We start from the raw sequence: 26826 nt of genomic DNA, 5'->3' as shown, positions 1-26826 counted from the left end.
TTACCACAAAAAAAACCCCAACTCCCCAACCAATACCCCAAATCCCTTGGGCTTATTAGGGCTTAGAAGTGTAGTTAGAAGGTTTGAGTGAAACTGAACTGTGGTCCATTGAAACAGTCAGCTGTTCCTTCAGGACCTTCTCTGAAAAAAGTCAGAGACACTATTTTAATTCTATTCTTGTTAGTTCCTAGGGATGATAGCCTCTATCATAGGGTAAGAATGGGACTTAAGTAGTCTTCCTGGTTGGTTTGGACTTTTTTTTTTTTAGGAAACCAGGAGGGAAGGGGATTAAAACAAATACAGTTGCCCAAACACAGTATGTCCAGAACAGATGCTTGTGTTTCTATGGTAACCATGACACCACACAGGCAAATTTTAACAACACTTAAAACATTCTTGTGCAAGTTATCAGTAAAGATTGAATGCCTTGATTATGTGTTCAGAAGTTTCCATTAGCTCTTAAATCTTGAGATTTCAATCTCTGAGAACAATCTTCTATTGTGTACAACAGAATGAGTACAATGACAAGTTGCTTAAAAATTATTTAATATACAAACGCATACACTGTTTCTTAAAACAACCATGGTACAAAACCTTACCAAATCTCAGTTGATTGCATTGATGTAAATAATTATTTTAGGTTCATTTACACTAGGAAGTCAATTTCTCCAGTAATGCTTCTATTCCTTTTACATTTCTATTCCGCTTCAGCTTTGGGATGAGCTTTTTTAGTCCTTTTTTGACCGTGCTTACTACCTTTTCATCACTGCTTCGGAGAAGGCTGCAAGACATAGGAAAAAAATGAAGGATATCAAAGGTCAGCATACAGCTTATAGAAAAAGCTGTCAATGATGGGAAAAAATTAACTACTTAAGAAGAATATAATTCAAGCCAGATGCTATCACTTCATATTACAAAAAAGATGCAAAACACCAAGTCAGAACACAGACAACAGAGAATAAATCAGTCTGCAAGGAACTGCTACCCCTATTCAAAGCACGTTCAAGTACTGGGTCAAACCAGATTGTTCAGGGTTTCACCCAGTCTGGGCTTCAAACCTGCCAGGCTGAGGACAGCCAAAACTCCCTAGGCCCCAGCCCCACTGCTGCACCATCCTCATGGGAAAAAGGTTTCTCCTTATCTCCAGCCTCAGCTTCTTGTGTTTCAGTTTGTGCCACTGCCTCTTGCTCTCTGTTCTTACACTGCGAAGGGACCAGCTCTCCATCCATCCCGTTGGTGCCAGGGATGCTGTCAGGAGCCCACAAGCTGCCCCTTCTCCCAGTTGAAACAGACTTGGCCCCACAGCCTCTCCTTCCAGGCCAAGGGACCCAGCCCATGACTATGCCAGTCACCCTCCATCAAATTCACTCCAGTTGTTGATGCCTTTCTTGTAATGGGGGCCATAAAACTGGATGCAGTGAAGTACCTCTAATATACATCAAGCAGTATTGTACTTTCAGTTAGTGAAGAACGATGAAGCCTTACCAGTTCTGTTCTCCTTTTGGATACTACTTCAGGAAAACATTCCATATTTCCCAGAAAAAATCTCCTCCTCAGAAACAAAGAAATTCATCATAAGCTGTAAAGTACTATCAACTTAGTAGTGACTGTCTTTATCCCTTTCTTCAGTTAATAATGAAATGTTCTTGGATTGAAATACAAGATCTGCTGAGTTAATGGCACACCTAATTAGCTACTTCAAAATGATAAGTGAACATTGCCTAAAAAAGTGCCTTCTATAGCCCATTTGTGCAAACCAGATCAGAACTATAAGTCTGACAAAAAACTAAACCAAGACTTTTGGAAACAAACTGTAACATCCATGTGTATGAAGCAGGCTGCATGATGCTACAAGTCCTTACAATCCCTAGGATTCTTCCAAGTGGCTCCCAAATTTGCATTGACCTAAAAGCTTGTTCCTTACCTACTTTTTAAACAATGACTAGACATGGCAAACTGAACTGAGTAAGACATAAAGGAATTAAAGTATCTTAAGACAAGATGTAAATTATGTCTCCTTTAGAGCACCAAATCCTGTGCTGGATGGCAACACTATGGGCAGAAAAATGCTGGACATCCATCTGACAACATCACAACTTTCAGCTACTTAATTCCCAGATTCATATCTATGACTATGACTTTACAACAACCTTTAGCAGCAAATTGTGCTACACGTTTAGCTGTAATGGTGCCATTTAATCAAGAGGCCTTCTTTAAAACTGAGTTCAACACAGCTTAGTGTGATATCTTCTCACCTCTTCTATGAGTCATGTACCCTGATAAAAGCAAGAAAGTCCAGAATTCTGGAAAAGGACGTGCTGAACACATTGGTTATTAACATGGAGAGATATTTATGTTTCACTCAAAAGAGACAAAGATCACACAAAGCAGCAAGCCACTCTGGACTGCATTTTACTTATTTCTAAAATTGAATGTCAGCTTCTGACAGCTATACATGTAAAGCTGCTTTCAAACTCATAATAACCACAGGTACGTCAAGACAATGTTCTTACTACAGAACACCTGCATGTTTGGTAACGCAGCCAAAAGACCAACATAGTGACATAGTGGGGTATTTTTGAGTTACCCATCTCCAAGTAACAAAGTCTAGAATGGCACCTATGTATTCTGCAGACGTAAAAGATGACTTCCACAGATTACAGAAATAAAGGAAATCAGAAACACATTGGTGAATCCATTTTCTACTCTGATGCTACACACCTTTTACAAATTTAAAAATATACAGAAAAGTCATAAATAGGAATTTATATAGGCAAGCATTTATGACATTCATGTATTTACAACACTTAACACACATGTGAACATGCAGAGGGTACTCTCATTACCTTTGGGCTCCTCAAGATAGTACTAAGCCAGAACCAGGCCCAAGGTATTTTTATAAAAATCAAAAGCAAGTAGGGCAAGGAAAGGTCCAGAGGATACCAGGTTACTGAGAAGGCAACCACATGTAGTGACTGCTTATAACTGACTAATAAGTTTAAAGGACTAAATAGTCAAAAATCTTCAAATGGACTCACTGAGTAATTCTGAGTTTCAGATCGGCACATATGTGACAGATGGCTTCTGAAAGCCAGCAACAAAACAGAAATCAATCATGGCTTTAGGAGGAATTAGCATTGTCTGAAAATTACCTCTGTCTAAGCATTTGAGATTCTTTATGACAAAAGATGTGTGTTGGTTTTATACAGCCTGGTTTTTAGTAGTGGGGGGTCACAGAGGTGGCTTCTGTGAGAAACTGCTGGAAGCTTCAACCACGTCCAGCAGAGCCAATCCCTAATGGCTCTGAGGATGGACACACTGCTGGCCAAGCCTGGGCCAACTAGAGATATGGGTGATGCCTCTGTGATGACATATTTAAAAAGAAATTCAAAACAAAGTAGACATACAATTTTTTCCTAGCCAGAGAAGAGGAGGAGGTGAGAACGTTTGAGGGAAACAACGTGGAGACACCAAGGTCAGTGCAGAAGGAGGGGAGGAGCTGCTCCAGGCACTGGAGCTGAGATTCCTCTGCAGGCTGTGGTGAGACCAGGGTGAAGCAAATGTACCCTGCAGCCAAGGGGATCCACAGGGATGCAGAGATCCACCCACAGCCCAAGGGGATCCACAGGGATCCAGAGATCCACTCACAGCCCATGGGGATCCATGGGGGATGCAGAGATCCACCCACAGCCCAAGGGGATCCACAGGGATCCAGAGATCCACTCACAGCCCAAGGGGATCCACAGGGATGCAGAGATCCACTCACAGCCCATGGGGATCCATGGGAATGTAGAGATCCACCCACAGCCCAAGGGGATCCACAGGGATCCAGAGATCCACTCACAGCCCATAGGGATCCACAGATCTATCCACAGCCCATGGGGATCCATGGGGATGCAGGAATCCACCCACAGCTCATGGGGATCCATGGGGATGCAGAGATCCACCCACAGCCCATGGAGGTGCCCCTGCTGGAGCAGGTGGATGCCTGCAGGAGGCTGTGATCCAGTGGGAGATGTGGGGGATGAAGAGCGGGTGGGATTTTTTTAAGGGCTTATTTTACTTCTCATTATTCTCCTCTGATTCTGTTAATAATAAATTCACTTTCTACCTTTAGGTTAAAACTGTTTTGCCCTTGGAGTATTTTCTCCTGGTCCTTAACTCATTAACCCATTGATAGTTTTTTTCCCCTCCTCTGTCCAGCTGTGGCAGGGGAGGGTGAGTAGGCGGCTTTCATGGGCACCTGCCATTTGACCAGTGTCAAACCACAAAAAGTATCTGGGTTTTTTGAACAAAAAGGTTTCTAAAGACTCAAAAATTACTCTATGCTAACACCCCCGGCCGGATGTTACTTTACACCAGACTAAATTCATCACTGCTGTACAATTTAGGTAATCTCTTGACTTCAGTTCATGCAGCTAAATAAAAATGCGATTAATTGCTATGTGTTAGTGAGGTAAGCAAGTGTCACATAAAATGGAACAAAAGGAGATCATTATACATCAGCTGCCTAAACAAGAGGACATCATGCCTAAAAAGTCATCAGGACAAGTTCATTCTACAAAGGATTTAGATTTAAGTGAAATAAACCAAACACTACAAACAAAATTCCATCAAACAGTCCCACAATATACTTTTTAAGTTAAGTTTCAGTATGGGTAAAAATAGTGGAAAGTAAGATCCCCCACTTGGTAGCAAAGGACACTTGTCAAGGCTCCACCTGGAGTGATATGAGCAATAGGAAAGGAGGAGAAAGACTGCAATTCCTCACAGACTTTTCCACAAAATACATCACTCCTGTGCTAGTTTCTTTAATGAGTAATTACCAGTTTTCTGGTTTATCTCTAAAGTCTTCCATGTCTATTAGAAGACTTCTGTCACAGTGATCACCAAACAGTTATTAAAGTGTCAAATACTGGAAAAAATCTATTAATTTACAACTTTATTTGGACAATCCCAACAGCTTAGTACATAGACCAGAAATGTCACATGTTAAATGAATCTGTTCAGCCTGGACTTAAAGGAAAAACGTCCAAGCATTAATATAATGTCAGTGAATAAGCCTAACAAAACTTCTCTGAACATCTGTGCACAGGATCAGATAACTTAAAGGCATTAGGTGCATTTGTTGAATTCTAAAGGCCTGTTGTAAGAGGCAAAGAAAGAGCATTACCATTTTGGCAGCTGAACAACCTTAACAGCCACACACATATGACTAGTAAGATGCTGTATGAACAGGTTTTGTATCTGTATTGCAGCTACTCTTCTACTATCAGTTCTTCTCACTAGTGATCTGAATGATAATGACTAAAAAAAAAGTTAGAATTAAACTCAGATTAGCTAACAGATGTGAAAATGGCTTTGGATTCACAAAACAGCTTTGGTTTTCCAAAAGAGCACAAACATCAAAGTAGCCGTACTCTAAACAGATATATACCAGAGATGGAAAGCAAACACCAAGGAATCTATTGTTACTTTAGGGGAAAGTAGAGCAGAAAAAAGAGATCAAGAGACTTAATGTTCAAAATCATGTTGCCTGTTTGAATTGCTGGCTGACTTTGGTTCAGTGAAAGCCTTTATGAGGTGCCAGAAGGGCGAGCCTGATACACAAGTTCCAGGACACAGACCACACACTTCAGCTTATAGGATAAAACCTTGGGTTTCTATGACCTGACCTGATACTGACAGCTAGCTACAAAGTAAAACAGCAATGATTAACACTGCAGTTCACTCTTGATAAAACAAAATGCTAACGATAATCTGATTCCTGTGGTGTGTTTTTGATCTCACTAGTTGCATGGTTCACTGCTTCAAATTTGTGAATCAGTTAGCTCATCATAGGCCTTTGCACAATCTATTCTTATGTATGGTCTCTTCAAACACTTCTTTACTTTAGTATAAGAACCTTTTAGGCTTTGCAATTAAGGCATCAACGCAAAGCAGTTATTTAACAGAACAAACATCACAAAACCATTTCCAGATTTTTATGTGCTACCACCAGTCCCAGGTATTCAAAAATTAATTCTTTTAATGTAGGTATTTGTGGAATGCTCTTTTGAGAGTTTTTGTGCTTGTAAAACAAGACATGATAAGCAAAATTTTAAAAATAATTTTGTTTTTTATCTTCAGATTTTCTCATACTGAGCTGCTTACTGGTACTGTAAAAGATGGAAATCAAGGTACAACCTGTGGAAACTCTGGTTTGAATTTTTCTAATCCCTGTTTTATGCAAGACTTGCCAGTTGCATTCAAGACAGCCCACTCCGAGTGTCATTTTGTTAGTAGAAATTTCAATTTATGTTCTCTCAGCTGCTCAAGACATTAACCATGTGATCTAATCAGAAGTAGCCACGTGCCTTACTTACCAACAAAGAATAATGGCACCTCGATTTACTTCTGCCCAGGTCTTCAGATTCTCAATACCAACATGTTCCACCAGTGTTCTTCCAAAGCAAACTGCAAAATGTGGGAAAGAAGCAGGGGGAAAAAAAAAAAAGAGAAAATAAAATATCTTTTCTACAAAGATGCCTGTTGAAAGTTCTCTGTAGTTTTGATTTAATCAAACTGGTTTTAGTCCCCCAGGTATTCACAAAGTTCTCCCTCAAAAATAATGGACTGTCTAATGCAATGTAAACCTTTACAGGTATTAGACTACTTCCATGTACTGCATGGAACTTGTTAAACAGCAGCACTGTGTGAGTTTGCTATTATAAAGTATGCAAACCAGTTTGTTTTTTTAAAAGGTCATGAAAGGCTATTAATATCTTACAGAAGGCATCCACTCCAAAGAGAGACTTGGCAAGAATCACAAAATCATTCTGGTTAAACAGATCATTGTATCCAATATACCAAATACATAAACGCCTCTGTATAAAAATGCTCTATTTTTAAGCATCTGACTCTACAACTGGAGGAAAAGAATTTGAACAGAAGTTACTTAAAATTTCAGCATTAATCCTTTATTGATGCAAGAACTTTGTCTTTTTCAGCTGTACTGATGCTTCAGGGCTCTATTTCTTCTGTGGCTTTGAAAGCCTAGGTTGACTTCAGATTCATCACATTAACCTAGGCTGACTTCAAGGCCCCAGCTGAATTTAAAGAACTGAATTGCATGGAAACAGTTCTTACAACTTTGCATGCTGAGCAAACTTACCAGTAAACAATGCATAAAACCTCACCCAACCCCAATAAGCACCAGCTTCCATACACTGAAGCTATTTTTCATTCTCACTTTAGATCCTAATTCCACCTGAAGACAGGTGAGATTTTATACAACTTGTTCCCCACGTGTTAACAATTTGCTTGGAGTTTACTGACAATTTAATAAACTCAGAGCAACAATTCTGAATGGTGCTTTTTGGAGGAAACCAACAGGAACAGCATGTAATTAAACTGGAAATGGTACCATTTTTACAGAAATAAATGCAGATTGCTATAAATCATTTCAGATAGGCAAGTCTCTGAAAGACATCTATAAAACTCTTCCTTTGCACATTTTCAACTATCTGCTTGAGAACTGGAAAAACAGTCTACTTTCAGGAACATTTGCTAAAGCTAATATTTTTAAAGGAATACCTGAATGTAGCAAGAGGAAAATGAATAAGAAGTTCAACAAGATCTGGTAATTCTACATTAGAAAAACCTATTACACACAGAGCAGTTCCTTCAGATTACACTTTGCCAACCACACGCTTTTATTTTTTGAGCATTTTGTATGAGAAAAAGTAATCACTATTAGAATAGAATGATACATATAGAAGATTTTACAGTTATGTAATAACGTAAAAGCTAAATTAAGATGAGAACATCTGTGCCCAATATCTGCCTTATGGAACATAAACTAGCAAAGATGTCCTATTTTTGTGCACAAATTATTTTAGTAACAGTTACAAAGCATTAACCCAGCAGCACTAATGAACACATTAAGATTACAGCCTGGCTTACAAGCACTAATGAAACAGGGGTTCCTGTAAGAAAGACTTTATTGTTTCTATTATTATCCTTAAACTACTGCGTAACTTAGCAAAGCTATTAAGACATTTTTAGCACAGAAATGAGCTCCGCCCCAAATACACATTAAAGCCCTGAGAAAAAATCCCAACCACTGCTTGCACTGCAAAAAAAGCAAACATATCCTTGGCGTTCTGTTTGTATAGCAGCTCACAACAGCAGAAAGGTAGAAACAGTAACATTAAATTTTCCATATACTAGTACACTCAAAGAAATAACTGCAACTATCTTATTTGAGGTCAGATAGCAAATTACTCTGAAGTCAATCTGAACAAATAAAGCTGTATTTCCAACATACCTTCTTTTCCACTCTCTTTCATTTTTTCATCTTGCTCTATTAACCATTTCAAAACTAGATGGCCTGCCGGATGTTCTGCAATGTGAAGCTTTAAGGGGAATAGACAAATCAATTAAAACAAAATTATTTAGTGATGTTGGTACAAAATTCAGTTACATGTCTGGCCATAAATATTTCTGCTTGATTTGTTCACTCTGCCATCACACTGATTCACTGAGTCATGACCTATGCTAATATCAACAAGTTTGATGAAAGCTTCTGGCTACTCATTCAAATTGACCATTTTAACTCTTACCATCTTCCCTGTAACATTTAACTTTCAGTAATATAAACTGTATCAAACAGCATTTAATCCGCTCTCCCAAGGACTTCCTTCTTAATAAACAGAACGTCTTAGTCATACTGCCTCTGCCAGAATTTCCAGACCTTTCACATTTCCACACTTGAAAATCAACTACAGTATGGTTCACAGAAAGTCACAGAAAACATACGTAGTTCACATTAAATTTCATAAAATGTGTATCAAAGAATGCAAAACACAGGGCTAAAACACTACAGCTACCAGGAGGATATCTATCTTAAATACAGCATACATTGTATAATTTTGCTTTCTAGTCTATGGACACATATCTGACTGAGTTTAACAAAATGGGGGGGAACTCTTTGAAGAGAAGGTCATACTGTGAAAACAAACAGCTCTTATCTAAGATCTTTCCTTGCAGGGAAATATGCACACCTGAAAGGTAAGAGATTCCGTCCTTTTCAGTGTAAATAGACAAATGACCTATAAAACTTTTCTAAGTGCTTGATTGGAGTGATAACAATAAAAGAGAGACTGTGTAACACACTTATCAGCAACATTCCCTCTAAGTGTTTAAAGGAGTTCTGAAGATTGAGGATCATGAAGCACCTTACCCTACGACTCATATGAAATGCTGGCTCAAGCCACCATCACTCCTCATGCACTAGCAAACTATGAAATCCCAAAGTCAGAAAACAGGATCAGATCAAATGTACAAGTGCTATCAGGGCAGTACACTGATGTCTTACATAAAGAGAAACAAGACCAGAATTCATTTTGGTAGTACAGAAGATCTGCAAGATCTCAGCACCTTGTCTTCTGTACATTACCTGTCCATCACAGCCCCCTGGAACCAGCTCTTCTGCCGCTAACTTAGCAATTGCATCTAATGCAGGCTGTATGTCACCAACAGCTGTTCTTAAAATATCAGCAACCAAGACAAAAGTAGCTTTGTCTATCACTACTTCTTGGGTATGTTCTTGCAAATACTCCAGCAGAGGTGAGGAAATAGCTTCCAGAAGTTCATGGCGACGGAGTTCAGTGTTCTTCTTACTGATGAAAGAGACAGCACATTACTGCAGAAGATATGCACTGTGTGCACATCAAGCAACAAGAAATTTCAGAGTGTATATGCTGTTTGAGACATTTAAATTACTGCTAGATTCAAATATAGGCACTATTACTTCCTCTGTTTCATGTACATATGTTGGACACAGAATTTAAGAACATATGGAGTGAGAAAAAGTGTTTAAAGCTGACTGTCTCAAAACCTTATAAAATTTTTGTTGTTAGTGACATTCACTATTTCTTTTCATTTTGTTATCTCGACTATGGGAGATGCATTTTTCAGCCAGCTTCCTAGTCATCTAGAATTGCTCCCTCTTCAAAAGCTGGTGAGCATTAATTTCAATTGACTCCAATCAAATTAACAATTTCCATTTTTATTGCTAGATTTTGAGATATACTTTTATGCTACCCAAAGCACCAGCAACACATATTACAAATTTTCTTTTCTATTAAATTTGATACCTGAGCTCACACACAAAATGTATCACAATATTTGACCTTTACAAAAGGGGCAAACATATTATTTTTATATATTTATATTACTTAGATTTATTACAAAGAAAAGTTGAAATTAAATCATGACAAAAAGTTGCACAACTTCTTCTGGGCTCTTAAGAAAAAACATGTAACATTCACATCTGAGTTACCTATAGGCATTTCCATCTCCCTGTTGCAGAAGTGTGATGATTTCTGGAACAAAATGTGCAGGATCTCTAGGACTCAGCAAGTACAACAAGACCTTCTTTCCATATTTGTTGTTTATTATATCAGGCAAAGAAGCCTTTATTTCCTGTGAGAGTAAACAAACCACAATGAAACATTAATGAAATAACAGTTCTTGGTCACTATCAGTATTAGAACTGTGAAGAAGTACCAGAAGAAACTCTAGAGACAGTGACATGCTATCTCTTGTTGGTAAAGTCTCCATCTTTTTGGAGTCCTCATGAAAGAGAGGACATGCCAAGCACTCAATGTACAGTTCTAATCACTTATGAAAGTTCAAAGCAGCACACACACACTTTGGTCCAGGATTAAGACTCTGTGGACCCGAGAGATGATGGTAAGAAAAGACTTTCCTCAAAAGAATTTAAAGAGCTTAAAACCCTCCTTTACCCACAAATTCTCAGCTATACTGCCAACTCACATAAATTATGAATTTTGCAATACTACCAGAAAAAATTCCAAACCAACAAAAAGCTAATTTTTTAATGGACAGAAATCTAATGTCTATAGGGTATTTTTGAAGTCTAACTGTTTCTGAAATAATTTTAAAAACTGGTTTCCTTAACAGAATATGCTTCAATGCTTGATTTTAAGATGCCCCCAACTCATCATCTGCTACTTTTTTCATCCACTATCTGAACAGCTGGGTTTTGATCCCAAGATTTTTTTTTTTCTTTTCCTGCCATCCTTTCCCATTCTTGACCTCACATAAGCCCTGATGGGCCAATTGTGTATGTGTGAAGGCCATGTCTTGTTCTCCATTTTCTGTCCTGATCGATGTGGTAGGATGACCAAGACACTGACTTTTTAAAGAGACTCCAGCCACCCATCATCCAGAATGAATGTGTACTAAAAGGGAAAATTTCAGCAAGCATTGAACCTACCTTAAAAATTAATTAAAATAAATAATTAAAATAATTTTAAAAATAATATATGAAAGTGCTACGGTCTGCTAGGCAAAGAAAAAATTAATCATGATACATAAATATAATGAAACAATTAAGATGGGTAGTATTTAAATGGTCTAAAAAAGCAGATGGAGTCCTACTTTCATTCTCCTATACACTGACAAACATACTGACACTATTTAACGTACTATCTTAGGAGAAATTAAATTACTTACTGATATAATTAACTGCTTCACAAGTTTAGTATCATCAATGCAATCAAAAGCTGCCAGCAACACCAGATGAGAAAATTCACCCTGCAAAAACAAAATATCAGAAACCACATACAGTCATTTTTTGTTAATATACTAACTGAATGAGAATCAGGACTTCTGAGGGTTCTCAAACATAACACAACATGAAGCACAAGCAGACTCTGACTACTGTCATAGAATGAGAGAAGTCCAACATTTAGGTTTCTCTCTAAAAGCAAGGTTCATTAAGAGAAGTATGTTGTTAAAACAAAGGTAGATCTTCCATTTCAAGTAGATATACTGTTTTATCACATTCAAGCTATTAGCTTAAACTACTGTATTGTCAACATTTGAAATCAGTATTTTCCCTACAACAACATTAATTACATATAGATTTCATTTTTACTGTAGATTTACTTGAAATTGAACTAAGTCCCATACAACATTTCTGGAAATTATATCTCTGTAATGAGCCATATAGCCTCTACTGCTATATGTCTCAACTCAAAAGGGCACAACCAAATGCACTTGTATGTCAGTGAGGCTCTACATCAAAGTGAAGCCAGATCTTCTGTGCTCCAGCGTTGTGTCAGACATTATTGATCCACTGACTCATATTTCCAAATATTATGTAATTTATAACATCAAGCAACTCATTTATTCTGGTGGAAAATTATGGAGAGAAACATTACCCAGAACAGTAGCCCTCAAAGTGGGTTGCACAAGACAATCCACTGTGATGCAGAAAGAAAATATTTTTTTGCACCATTAATAAAATAATAAAAATAACCGGAGGTTATTCTTAAAAATAATCTCCGGTTATTTTTATCCCATCCTTTCAAATTTTCTATTTCTGTGTATGCTTTATAATGTACACTATTATAGTAGTAAAGACATGTAATTTATGCATAAATATATATATTGGGGATGCATGCCCAGGATGTGATCAAAATGTCTGAAGGCCACAGATCGAGACCACAAAAACTATTAGCAAATAAAAAACCCCACAACAACCAGGAAAGGAAATTTAAAAAGCTCTTCTTTACAGCTGCTCTTTTGCCCAACTCCATGAAATCTGGTTTCAACCATTACTCTGCAGGTGCTGCAGTCTCCAAACACATATGTTATTAATTAAAAAATAAAATAGACTTATTCCATTGTATGCCAATGTATTTTTAAGGTTCCAGACTTGAAAAAAATACTAAGCATCTTCTAAGAAATATGAATGTTCAAAGAGCCTTTTCAATAACATCTCCAACACATCTTGATTTTTCTTCCTCTTCTTTATACTGGCTGTTTTACTCCCAACCAAGGAGAGTTACCAATGAGCACATGAAGATGCAATACAAAGTTGGGATCAACAAAATAAAAAGTAGAAAGAAAACTGAGGAATAATAATGAACTCAGCCATAACGAAGCATAGTGCTACATGTAGTGCCCACAATGAAGCTCCCTGGTGTGTCTCTAAATATTCCATACAGTTCAATTATTTTATATTATCGAATACATCACTGCTGTTTTATTAAGTTCTCAAAGTTGGTTCCCAGTACCAAAGAACATTCAAGCTATCCTCTATCAAATCACTGGTTTCAGAGACTATGAAATAAATGGTTAATGAACACTCACCGTTGCTATTTTTTCAACATATGTCTTCATAGTTTTCACAATGACTTTTCGGTCCTATCCAAAAGGAAAGAAGAAACTCAAATGAGCCTAGAGTATCTGTGATTCTGAGTAACTAAACTGCTATTTACACCTTCCAAAAATATAATCTTCAATTTGCTTTCTAAAGCAAACACTCACACATATTCTATTAGTTTACACCTAAAACCTGTGTGAAAAGTTAAACCTGAATTGTGACTTGATTTCAGAGAGATCCTGTGGCATATTTACAAGTTCAGATGGGAGATGTCAGGAAAATATGGAAAAAACCACAGCAAACAAAAAACCCCAAACCACCACATAAATCCACTAATATTTTGTCCGTTAATGAAAGAAGAATGCACTTCATCTCTTCATTACCTCTTCAAGAAACATATTCAACATATTCAACTCTAGCTTGGTTTAAACCCCTGTTACTAGCACGAATATTTTGTTTCCTCTCTGTATTTTTGGCTCTTGGAATCACTGCTCAGTTTTCTTTTGATCCATTACAACACCTAGATCCTAGGAACTTGATTTTTTTCTGCATTCTTTAACAAGGGGATTGTTTTAGTATGTCATCTTTTATATTTTTTAATACAGAAAAACACAGGAGGCATTACAGTACTTCCAAGACAAGATGACATACATTACACCAAAATATTTCTGGATACTACATCAGCAGATGGAAATAAAACACACTTCCTATAATATTTTATAAGTCTTGGCATTCCAAAGCTAAACATGGTTTCACATTATGATTTCTTTACTGACCTCTCCCTACTGTAAGTTTTGCTTATATTAAGAAATACATGGGACAAAAATTACTCCATGTGTCACTGCCAAAAGCTCTGCTAAAAATAAAAGGAGATGCTTTCACTAGTTCTAATGAATGCATTTGATTCACAAAAAAAACACTGCTTAAGTCTGCCAACAGATAAAGAGCGGTCAGTTTTTAACCTTGCCCTCAAACTGTTAATTCCATGAAAATGTGTACAAGCAGAAGAACTCATGTTGGCAGTCAGGGAAGACTTAGTAGAGGGAAATCAAACATTACCTTGGGAGTGCCATGCCATAAACAGTGCATTGCCACTCGGGCTCCATCGTGAGTGTGTGCCAGGTAGATGACAGCTTCTCTGATAGCTTCTATCATTTCCTGGGGAGGAAAAGGTGATAAAGCAAAAAGATGAAAAAAAAGGCTTGAGGAGCCCAAGGCAGGTGGGCATACCAACGAAAGCATTATTTTGTCTGCCCACACTATACTGCATCACTGGCTCTGCAGAACCACTCTCATTTCCCTGCCCTGTGAAAAACTGGCTCAAGAGGAGTCCAAAAGACTGTAAATGACACAAGCTTTCTCTCTTTAAAACTACATTGTTCACATAATCATGCCATGAAATCACAATTGTATTGAAGCTTGTCAACTGTCCTATTACAAAAAATTTAAGAAAGGGTACTCAGAACTGTGACAGAAATTAGAGAAAAAGACAACCACTAATTTAGGAAGAAATCTTTGAAGCTGATGTGTATTCATACATACAGAGTACGAGCCAGAAAGTAAGAAGAACTAAAAAGTTATTTAAGCACCAGGTTACATTATAAATCAGATATTACAAGACACAGCCAAAACCTGTGTCTTTATATCAAAGGAAAGATGATTTCTGAAGCTATCTGGCAATACTATCAGCCAAACTCAAACCAAATCAAATGACACCCTCTTGGGTTACTAGATACTACTTCTGTTATCCAATTACTCCAGATCTCCTAGAAGCACAGCTCCTGCCTATGCCTCTTTCTGTCCCTAGTTCTACGTGCTCTCTAGCCAAAGGCTCCAAGCATTACACCAATTCTTCACAAACTGCTCAATCACTACACAACTAAGCATAGGCAGGAACAGATCCACAGAAGGGGTTTCCCAAAGAGCATGCCCATATAACAGCACATTTGCACAGAAAGCCAAGCAAGGAGATACACCCTTATTCCCCTGATTCATGCAAGCCTGCAAATCCAAAAGCATTTTCAGACACAGCATTACATGAAACCATGAACAGGAATGTTCTGGGCTCTGAAGACTTGGACTCAGAATAGGCCAAAAATAATTCACCTCCCTACCCTTAGCTTTGGGTTTGTTAAGAGTAACAAAGAAGTATTCAGGAGTCCGGTCTGGCAGAAAGAGGCAAGAGACAGCAAGTGTAGAAAGCTCTGCCTGACTTGACACGGCTCTGACCTGCAGAACCAAGGTGAGGCTGAGCCACACATCCTGAAGACAAGTAAAGTCAAACATGATATCAGCTTAAATCATGTCACATCACACAGCTGTAATATTAAATTTGCAATTTAATACAGATACAGCACACAAAGTTTTGGCTGCTGACAGAAGGGCCAATCTCATTGTATTTTGGTCAGGAGATTTTTGGACAGTCACTGCAAGCTGCTGAGAAACAACACATTGGAAAGCTAAACTACTGCAAGCAATGGTCCTTACTTTCATTATTCCCCAGCTACTAAGAAGGATCATTTAGCCGGAAGAGAGGAAACATCAGAGTCATCTCATATTTTTTTTAATTTAAGTATCATAAACACTACTGTGAAAGCTCCCTGTGACTATGAATCTCCATACAGAACTACTCTCCAATCATCTATCTAGAATCACCAAATGTGTAGAACTCTATCAATGAAAGATGTGTATTTTTGTCTAGTTAACTTACATTTTCACAAGAAGATAAAAAACATTCCACAGAAAGGCAAAAGAAGACAAAAAGCGAAATAAAGATACTTACAGATCTTTGTTTCGGAAGAGCATAAGTGAAAAAGTCCAAAAATACTTTATGTACCAGTGAGTGTTTGATCACTGCCTCTCTGTATTTGGATAGATGAAAATAAGCAACAAGTTCACCACAAATAATAATTTTCAATTATGCTAGCAATACCTCATCTGTATTTTAAAAAGTTAGGCAGTGTGGTAAGCAAAAAACACACAGCCATTTTTGATTCAGATGTTTAACATTTACAATACATGGAAGATTCTACCAAAACTTACAAATAACAGAACCTATTTTCTCATAAAGACCACTGGAGAAGAATATCAAATAATGCATCATGGAAATATGTGACAGTGCAACATTTCTACCAACTGTCTGACTGGGAGAGAGGACACTTTAATTCACAAAAGTGGAGTTCAAAGTTAAGGTAAGACACTCATTATGACACCTGGGACAAAACCACAGACTAGTCAGCACAACAATATTACAGCTTAAAAGAGTAATGATGACAGTATAACTGTCATCTGAACTTAGAAATTTACCAGTGTCACTGTTTGTATGTCACTAACAAACTGGTTTGTATTACATTGTCACACTTTCAGCCAAGTTTTGTCCTTACTTTTGTGCCATTGGTGTAAGAATCTGCTTCATTTCATCCAAAATGGCCTCTCTCTTTTCAGGTTGAGCTTCTAGCACTTTTTCCAGTGTTGGGACAGCTGGTGTCTGAAATGATTGCACAATCAGAGGTTTAATCATACCAGTAAATATCAGAGTCCATAGGAAATGTTTAGATCTTTCTCAATAAAATGTCACAAATATCAAAAACAAAATTAATTTCTGCAAAACTAACAATTCTTACAATATTAAAAATAAAAACCTTTTCTGAGTATGTCAGAAGCTGTAAACATAAGTTTCTACAAATTAAATATTCCGCATTAGCAAACAAAACCCACTTTTATAGTCTGAGCTGCTTTTTGCCAGTTATATCAGCAAAATACACAAAACTGGTATTGTGTTATGGTGCTCCTGAGCTAAGCAGAAATCCTGCTTTATGCATACATCAGAGGGCAACACAACAAGTTAATAAACTGAGAAGTTAACAAAGGCCCAGGAAATTCCATTTCAGATAACAGCAGAGAGGAGGAATATATACCATATACCTTACACACAGAAACACTTTCTGGTATAATAACAAAAGAATTACAGTGGTAACACTTTCAAATAATCTGGTTGAAGAGAAGTCTGATTGCATAGACAATCAGAAGAAGTATTTTTAAACCATCCCTGCTATTTTTAAAGACTACACTGCAATTTTTTATAAACCTACATTTGTGCTGAATCTCGGTTTTGCACCACAATGCATAGCTACTTAAAGAAGTTACGTCAAAAACAGCAGAATGATGGAAGCTAACACTGCACTTGATTTCATGGGCTGTTTGACTCAGTACAAATTACAGCCCATAATCACAACAAACATGCCTCTCTACTACTCAGTGTTGCAAAATGCCTAACTAGAACTTATCTTAATTAACTTAACCTGTTAAGAAAAATACAGGTTTAGAAATGAGGTGTTAACTTCTTAAGATGATTTTAACAGAAATCTTGGTTATAAGTGACAAGGTGAAAATGTCATTGGAGTGAAGTTAGCAATTGTGTAAAACAGTTCTGTACTTTGTAGCAAAATTCCTAATGGATACCAACTTCCCAAATCAGCAAAAATAAAAAACAGAATTCAAAAGAATGGAGGATGTAGTTTTAAGAAGGTTCCAACCGCCTGGTGAGGATCTACCACAGACCTAGGTTTCAGTGGAGTTTGGACTCAAATCCTTCAGTTTCCATGGGAAAAAAAACAAAGAGAAAAACTAAGCCTAAATGGAACACTGTATGTGGATACCGGCCCATTCTGCCCACACTCAGTTCTCACAAGATAGAAGGCAGCTCTGACACAAGAGTCATCATCTACAGTATTAGTGATGAATTACTAAGTCTCACCTCAGCAAGGATGGTTTCAGCCTAGACACTATGAGAACTGAAACTATATAAGAACTAACTCTTTGATGAGCAGAGAGCAATCTCATACATGAACATGGCATATTTTACATAGGTCAAACTATAAAAACCCATAATTTCATCTAAACGAGAAATGTGCAAGTAATCATTACATTTAAACATGCTAAACTAGACTACCTTTGGACAGCTGACAGAAGGAAATGTAATCAGAAGAAATTGTAGGTAAGAGAGGTAAGGCATTACTAACACAATATCTTACAGGCTAAACTATCTTAAACTACAAAGTATTGAAATACCACCTTGTAAACCTGGAAAGTGTTCCCATACAGCTCTTCTGTCAGCATATTCCTCTGCTCCAGAATGGCTTTGTCATTATATGCATATTCCACTACAGCAGATGCTTCAGCATGACGGAGCATTTTTTTCACATGGCCTTTAAAACTTTTTATTATTTCTGCAATTTGTGCTTTTGTCCTGTTTTACAGGGAAATACAAATAGCAATGGTTAAAACCTCTAGAGATAAGCTTACCTTTGATAGTTTTATTTTTAGAAACACATTTAGGTAGTAAGTTTTTTCACAGAAACCATGAAATTTATGAATCTGAATCAGCCTTATGGCACTTGGGAAAATATGTAACAAAAGCCAAGAATGTGGAGAAATTGTAAGACACTTCAAGGGAAAGTAAACAGTGAATAAATTCTAGAGAATAATGAATGCCATCCTGCAACACTTAGCAAAGAAAATTTTAAAACGCCAGAGTTTTATATATAGCTAAGATCAACTCTGAGCATACATCTAACCAATTTTTTGTCATACTCTCCTACACATGTACAGCATTAGCTTTACTTCTTGCAAAAGGAAAAATACTGTTAGCACTCCCCTGACTTTACTCCATTACATTACAAAGATGTTTCCAGAGACATATTTTTTATTAATGATCAATCCACTATAGATTAAGAAGCAGAATTCACAGTGGAAATGAAACAACACAACACTGATAAGCAAATTCACTTGACTGATACTCACCCATACATAAGAAACTTCTTCACAATATTTCTGGAATATTTTGACTTGCTCAGCTCTACTAGGCTATCTAGAAGAAGGGAGAAGCATTCAGCTGGTTTATTTCTCACTACATTAACTCTATGAAACAATATGTCATTATTTAAATAAGTATGAAGAGTTCACTAGAAATGATGCATCAAATCAGAAAAAAAAGCAAAAATATTCAAAACAGCATCATTTGTTTAAATGCATCCTAACCACAATACAGAAGCATGTAAGTAAAATGAAAATACCTTTCAATTCTTCAAATGTCTCTTGCCTTTGCTTCTCATTACCATACTGAATAAAGCACTGGATCACTCTGGTTGAATCGTGTGCAAATGACAGCTAAAACACAGAGATATTTCATTACTCTAGGCCATTCAAAAGGCAGTATGCACCATAATTATCTTTATATATGTGTTCTCTGGTACAGTTTCATGCTACACGTAATGCCAATTATAAAATTAGAAAAGCAGTTACCTGCTTATAACAAACCAAGACTTATGGGCTTTTACCCCTTCACAAGTACTCTATCAAAGAAAATACACACAACAGCAGCTGACAATTAAGGACAAGCACCAAGGTTTTTCATACTGAAATAAAACCATTAAATGCTATCTCCATTTTGTTCCTTTTCTTTATAATTTCAGAGTAAGTGTGATGGAACAGTTCCACTTCAGCATGGAATACAAAAAGCTCAACATGCTCCTCACTGCAAATTTATACACTTCAAGAATAAAGCAGAAAGACTGTTTAGTACAATTAAGCATGAGGACACTAACTTGCCTAGAAAATTGCAAATCAACATTGTAACTAATTAAACCTCTGAGTTCCTGAACCCCAGTTAACATCAAATTTCAGCAGACTAAAGCTACTTGGCAGCCTTTTACAACTGCCAGCTGACAAAGCATCTCAGGACTACTGTCCTGAAATACAGGTACCAAATGCAGTCATTCAGCCCTGTTTTTATTCTTTTTGCTCACAAGAGTTTTTAAAGAAGATTTTGTGAATTTGTGCACTATGGCATTAACTTTTTCTTACATTTTTAATTTTCCCGTGAAGAAGCTTCTGTAGTTCATTCATCAGCTTTTCTCGTTTCTCCTTATCACATTTCTTCCTACAAGCAAAAGAACCCCAGTAAAACAATTCTAATTGAGGAAGCAGCTTTTTTGTAGTACACTTCACTTATATCTATAAATTAAGAAGCAAGACAGTACAAATAAAACCAGGTTGGCTTCTGCCAATCCAAATTTGCACTGCCATTCATTAACCCTGTACAGAGATGTGATTAAGCTGTTTTAGTTTGTGGAAATCAAACCAGAATTCCACACTTTAACTTTATTCTTTCTTTGAGTAAAAATATTTTTTAAAATAAACTCAAATTTGCAGTCAGAGCTGCTTACAGGTCCGAAGATCTGTAAGCACGCAAAGCACAAATACTTAGAACAAGCAAAATTAACTTTTCTTGCTGACATGGGGCACCAGCTCTAGAATTACACCCTCAGAGAGACAATGATCTTTCACAAAAAACTCATGCAGTAATCCCACTGCAGAATCTGGGTCAATCATGCTCTGTATTTCAGGGTTAAAATAAAAAAAAAAAAGAGCAATTTCTTAAGCAATTACTCACAAATTTATAAATTTCACCCTAAAATACAAGTTCAATCCAAACATTCCTAGGACTATGAGTTATCATACTCTGTTTGAACTATCTACAAAATTGCATGCAATGTTACTGTTCACCCAAAGAGATTCAAAGTTTTATATAATTACAAGATGATAAAGAGGTTAATCTAGCCATTTACAGCTAAAAGTCAACAGAGTGGAAGAAAAAAAGTCATTACCTTCTCATGGTTTCCCATATTTGTTTTGATTTTACAATTATATCATAATTACTTTTATCATTAATTTGTCTAGTTTGCTTTAACTCTTTCCTTTTCTTTTTGAAGTCATCCCATTTTGGCTTCTTAGAATCTGACCCTGAGGACAAAAACAAATATGTTTTCTACAGTCAATAGAAGAGCATGAACAGAATTCTTTACCAGCCTAAACTGTGACAGTTCTATGACTTGAATCACTAACAAGGCCTACAGTTACTCAGCTAGATAACATGAAACCATAAATCTTGAATGTATGCTAAGATAGCAATCACCACTTTTAGACTACTGGAAGAACAAAGCAAACAATTAATTTACCTCAAAACTCTAACAGTACGCATCACAAATCTCTTAATAGCTTGAAAATTGACTGAAGATGTACTCAGCAATTATTGCTGCCCCAATAATTCTTCTGTTTTAGTTCTCTCTTAATTCATGCACATCTTTTCCCTCTCTCAAAAGGAGAACCCTAACTCAAAGATACACATCTGAAAACTCAAAAAAGAAAAAAAGCTAAACCCTTCTCACATTCCTAATCTTTGTCAGTCAAATTCCTTAAGCATGGCATTTTACGATACACTGCACACTGACCACACAACAAATTTGGGCAAAATAATGTTATAAAAGGGCCACAAATCATGCATTAAAGACACAGTCTTAAATTTTTACAGCTTAAAGCACTGCTCATTGGTATTTAGCAGCAGGTACTTAACTTTACCCATTCAAAAACCCATGCTTTTCTTTTTACAAAGCATATTACTGATTTTTATATCACTCTCCTAAGTGATTACTAGAAAAAACTTGTAATGCTTTGAGAGCAGTGCAATACACAGAGGCTTTAATTTACTCTTAGAAACAATATTTAAAGCTTTGCTTGGGTTTCCTTTTTTTAAAGCAGCCTAATAAAAACACTCTACTGTTATTAGATTTTCAGACATCTAGTGCATATTCCATATTAATCCATTCTGCAAACATGCAAGAACAGCAATAATAAAACACTCGACATAATCTACTGTCCTTCAAACAAATTACATATTTCTGCAGAGCTTCAGAACCCCTCATTTAAGATTCCACTTCTCATTTTACAAGACTAGTCAACTGTCCAAGTACAGATTTACTTTAAAGGAGAGGACAGGAAAAGATGAAGATCTCAAGCAGAATAAATTAATTTGAAAAAGAAATTAATTTAAACGTGATAAAACCAGACAACTATTTAGGCTTTCTGCATAAACACAAAAAAAAAAAACCTGCTGTAAAACATGCAAAAGCAGTATTAACACCCATTACACTTTTTTTTCCTCTTAAAGGATGTGATTAGATAATCTGGACCACAGAGAGGGAATAATGTAAAGGATAATCAAATTTGTTGCATGAATTTCTATTCCAAAGCTTATAGCAAGTACTTTTAGAACAGTTCAAAACACACTATGAAAAGCTCTGTGTTTGCAAACTGTGTCACAATTGCCAATTTCTAGCTAATCACTTAACATTGCCATTAAAATAAACAGAGCTTTAAGATGGTATGATGATTTTTAAATTTGCTACTATGTCTTTACTTTTGACTTCCAAGAAAATTCCCAACTGTTGATTTTTGTGACCTCAACTTTAAGCCTAGCCAAGTGAAGTAATTTTTCCCGCAGCAAAGATTAAAAAGGAAGTAAACCTGGAGTTATTCAGCCAGTTTGGAAAGGCTGACAGAAAGAGGAAGTTCTAGATGAACAATGTGTTCCCCAAGACCTGGCTTTCCTTGATATCCAGGCTTAAAAATCTGCTCACCTCCCTCTTCATTATCCTGTAGTTTTCTCTTCTTTGCAAACTTTTCTGGTTGCTGTTTATTCTTGAATTGTTTGACAGTAGCTTTTCCAGGTCTTAACTGTCCTTTAACAAATTTCTTGGAAATGGATTTAGGCTTTCCTTCCTCATCTCCTTTGTTGAAGACCTTCTTTGGTGGACCTGAATCTATTAATCAAAACAACAGAAATTAAAATGCCATCATACAGCTATTGCTGCTACAAAACTAAAAAAAAAAATTAAAAATACTGTAACAAGAATTAAACTACTTTGTAATAACAGTTCCATATTTAACAAAAATTCTTAGGTGCTTCTCAAAGCTTGTGTTTTCACTGCAGTCCCTGGGTATGCATGTTTTCTCCCAAGAAGTTTTGCCCAGGCATTATTTTCTGGGCAGCAGTGTAACAGCTCAGGCATAGAAAGGATTATTCTACATTATGAATTTCACCATCCCTGGCATCAATCATCCCAGTCATCAATCCCCAAATCCCTAAACTTTTCATAGTTCACAATCAGAGCTGTTTCAACATCATCTGTTCTAAGACAGCAGTGAAAGCCATATTCTCAATCTAACCCACAGCAGGTTCCCATCTAACTTCACCTCTCAGATAGTTTTGTATTAATGTAGGAATGCCAAGTCTAGAATCAAAAGGTTATCAACTTCAAGTTTTTAACTTAGAATATTTTAGGTGAATCAGACAGAGATGAAGGGCTTCCAATGCAACCTATTTAAAGCATTTCAGCAAGTTAGTGGCTCATATAGTCAGTACAGTTTTGAATACAAGACACAGTTACAGAACGGCTGCGGTTGGAAGGCACCTCTCAAAGTCACCTCATTCAATCCTCCTGCTCACACACGGCCACCCAAAACCGGCTGTCCACGACCATGTCTGGGTAGCTTTTGACTGTCTCTAATGCAGTAAACTCCACCATGTCCCTGGGCAATCTGTGCCCGTGCACAGTCAGTCCTAGAGTAAATAGGTTTTCCTGGTAATAAGAAGGAATCTCCTATGTTTTAGTTTGTGCCCACTGTTCTCTGGTCCTGTCACTGGGCACTACTGCTGAAAAAGTCTGGCTCTCTTTGAAACCTCCCTTCAGACACCTCTACACATTGAGCAGATCCCCCTCAGCCCTGTCTTCTCTCTGGGACAGGCTGAACTGACCCAGATGTCTCAGCCTTTCCTACAAGAAGGTCCTCATCATCTCTGCAGCCCTCCACTGAGCTCTCTCCAGAATGTCCATATCTCTATTGCACTGAAAAGCCAGAGCTGGGACACAGCACTGCAGGTGAAGCCTCACCAGGGCTGAGAAGAGGGCAAGGGTCACAGCCCTCAATCTGCAGACAGCACTCTTCCTAATGCACCCCAAAATTCAGCTAGACACCAGAGTACACTGCTGGCTCATGTTCATCCACGTCCTCCATGGAACTGTTGAACCAAACTCGACCTTGTGCTGACTTTTGGGGTCCACTGCTAATCAATGGTCTCCAGGGAACATACCAGTCTGGACCCAGCCGTTCAGCCAGTTTTCAATCTACCTCACCAATTGCTCTTGCAGCCCTTAAATCATCAGCACCTCTGGGAGGATCTCAAAGGAGAGAAAACACTGTCAAAGTTTTATTGAAGTCCAGGCAGAGAACACCCACTTCTTGTTGCTCATCTGCCAAACTAGTCGTTTCAAAACATGAATTTCCCAAGGGAAACAAAACAAAACCAACTCCAAGCATGACAGTACACAATAATAACCATTCAGTCAGGGCTCCTATTGAGGACCCTTCGCCTTCTTACCATTATCCTTTTTAAATTTTCTTTTCCAGTGCGGCGCTTTTCCACGAGGTCCTTTCCCACTCTTCCCCACGAATTTCTTTTTTCCCTTGTTCTCCATCGCGGCAACACTGCAAACAGAGCAAGAGACAGCATTACTGGACCGCCGCGGCTCCCCTGTGAGGAGAAGACAGCCTGCGCCTCCTGGCTAACACCCATGGCGAAGTCACACCCTCCCAGCGAGCGGTGGGGTACCAGAGGCCGCGCACGGGCAGGGAGGCTCAGGGAGGCTCAGGGAGGCTCAGGCAGTCCCGCCGCGGTCGCCGCTGCCCACACGCGCAGCCCGGCCCGCCGCCGGCTCCGGGCCCGCCGCTCCCCGCGCACACGTGCGGCCCGACCGCGCCTGACGGCCGCGTGCGCCGGGCGCCGCTCCCCATTGGCCACCGCATTGCTGCCGCACGACAGTGCCGCGCGGCCGTGCCGTACAGCGCGCCGGGGCGGCCCTTGCCGGGGCGCGCTGCCGTGGGGCTGGGACAGGCCGGGACGCCCGCCGAGCTGCGGCTGTGCGGAGAGAGACCTGGCGGCAGTCGGGCCTCTCTGAGCCCGCAGTATGCCGTTGTGGGCAGTGGTGTCCTGAGGGGCACCTCAGGTATTCCCAGGTATTCCCAGGAGATAGAAGGATGTAATCCTTTCCATTCCAGGGGCTGACCCTGATAAGGCCTCACCTGGAGTGCTGCGTCCAGTTCTGGGCTCCTCAGAAAAAGAGAGATGTGGAGCTCCTGGAGCAGGTCTAACAGAGAGCAAGAGGGGACTGGACCATCTCTTAGAAGGAAAGGCTGAGAGAATTCTGTTCAGATAGTCATACAATATGCTGAGTTGGACGGGACCCAAAAGGATTTTCAAGTCCAGCTCCTGGTGCTGCACGGATATCCCCCAGAATCACACCATATATCTGAGTGTATTATCCAAATACCTCCATCAAGCTTGGTGCTGGGTCCACTGCCCTGGGGAGCCCATTCCAGTGCTCAGCCACCCTCTCTGTGAAGAATGTTTTCCTGATATCCACGCTAAACCTCCCCTGACACAAATTCAGTCCATTCCCTCAGGTCCTATCACTGGTCACCACATTGGAGAGATCAGTGCCTGCCCCTCCTCTCCCCCTCTCAAGGAGAGGATGTAGGCTGCAGTGAGGTCTCCCCTCAGTGTCCTCCAGGCTGAACAGACCAAGTGACCTCAGGTGTTCCTCATACAGCTTCCCCTCCAGGCCCTTCACCATCCTCATGGACCCTCTGTAGCCTTACATTAGGCTGATGTGGCACCCAGAGCTGCCCCCAGCACTGGAGGTGAGGCTGCCCCAGTGCAGAGCAGAGCAGAGCAGGACAATCCCCTCCCTTGCCTGGCTGGTGATGCTGTGCCTGATGCTCCCCAGGACACAGGTGGCCCTCCTGGCTGCCAGGGCACTGCTAAACCATGTTGAACTTGCCATCAGCGATCCTCTTCCTTTTCTGCCCTTACTGCACCCTGGGCCCCTCTTCTCAGATGTGGATTGCCTGGGGCACAACAGAAATGAGAACGTGCCACAACCCTGATTAAGCACCCTTGATGCTAGGGAGCATGGGATGGCACCAGCTCTGGGGTGGTGTGAAAGGCCATTGGCAAGTGCTGGTTCACCTGAGGGGGGTTGGGTAAGGGCTCGTGAACCAGGACCGTGCTCGTAAATGTGCTGATTATCATACTTGATTACAGAGGTAATTCACTTCTCTTGGTCCTCATTTCACTGAGGTCCCCTCACTAATGTTTGCTGAAACAGCCAAGGTAAGCAGTTCAAGGAAGAGGGAGTCTGTGCAGATCAGAGCAGATGTGTGAACCCCACAGAGGTTGAGGTTCTTGCTGCAATTTGGGCTTCCTTGGCTTCACTCTCATGGTTCTAAGCATCTTGACTGGGAATCCCTAAAAACAAAGCATGCCTGAGAACAGGAATGAGGGAAACCCATGGTTACATGTGGCTTGGCTCAGCCAAATTCTGACATGTTTTCTGATGCCAGGATTACCTGAGATGGACCCTACAAAATCACCATAAAACTTGTCATTTATCACTCCTGGTGATCCTTGTGCCTCCCAGCTCCCCACTGTGTGTAGATGCAGCCTTTTTTATGCAGCTGGGGGAGAAACCTGGAGGGCTGCAGTGTCATGTGACAGGGGTGTGCTGTGTGATGGAGCACAGGACAGAGCATAGGACACAGAGGTGCAAGTTAACAGGGTGTAGCGCAGCTTCTGATCTGTCTTTTAGGCCTGTTTCAACAACTCTCAAACTGCTTACACTGAGGAGCAACCTTTTATGCACAACATCTGCCTTTCTGCAATCCCTTGACTGCCGCACTGATGTTGCTTT

The 26826-nt window shown here is 38.9% G+C and overlaps 1 protein-coding gene across 1 annotated transcript; it reads right to left on the bottom strand.

Moving 5' to 3' along the window:
• Positions 1 to 529: 529 nt before the first annotated feature.
• On the bottom strand, positions 530 to 24842 carry PUM3 (pumilio RNA binding family member 3). Its single transcript, XM_056514905.1, has 18 exons — positions 24690 to 24842; positions 24459 to 24565; positions 22657 to 22839; positions 20848 to 20983; positions 20045 to 20120; positions 19255 to 19348; positions 18983 to 19049; positions 18254 to 18428; positions 16564 to 16667; positions 15963 to 16041; positions 14240 to 14338; positions 13168 to 13221; positions 11524 to 11604; positions 10325 to 10467; positions 9440 to 9662; positions 8309 to 8396; positions 6366 to 6456; positions 530 to 781 (listed from the first exon to the last, which is right to left on the bottom strand). Exons 2-18 carry the CDS (start codon positions 24553 to 24555, stop codon positions 652 to 654), a joined length of 1920 nt encoding a protein of 639 aa, XP_056370880.1. The 5' UTR covers positions 24556 to 24565; positions 24690 to 24842; the 3' UTR covers positions 530 to 651.
• Between the last annotated feature and the right edge of the window lie 1984 nt (positions 24843 to 26826).

The sequence above is a fragment of the Oenanthe melanoleuca genome, chromosome Z, assembly GCF_029582105.1.
Source record: "Oenanthe melanoleuca isolate GR-GAL-2019-014 chromosome Z, OMel1.0, whole genome shotgun sequence".
Lineage (NCBI taxonomy): Eukaryota > Metazoa > Chordata > Aves > Passeriformes > Muscicapidae > Oenanthe > Oenanthe melanoleuca.
The sequence above is the reverse complement of the archived record's forward strand: the minus strand, read 5'-3'. Positions and strand labels throughout refer to the sequence as shown.

Excerpts from the sequence above, each read along its gene's own strand:
- PUM3 (XM_056514905.1), bottom strand. The coding sequence starts at position 24,555 with ATGGAGAACAAGGGAAAAAAGAAATTCGTGGGGAAGAGTGGGAAAGGA. Across the intron at positions 19,050-19,254 it reads GACATTTGAAGAATTGAAAG|ATAGCCTAGTAGAGCTGAGC; the intron begins GTATTTTCATTT and ends CCCTTCTTCTAG. Across the intron at positions 782-6,365 it reads GGTGCCATTATTCTTTGTTG|CCTTCTCCGAAGCAGTGATG; the intron begins GTAAGTAAGGCA and ends TATGTCTTGCAG.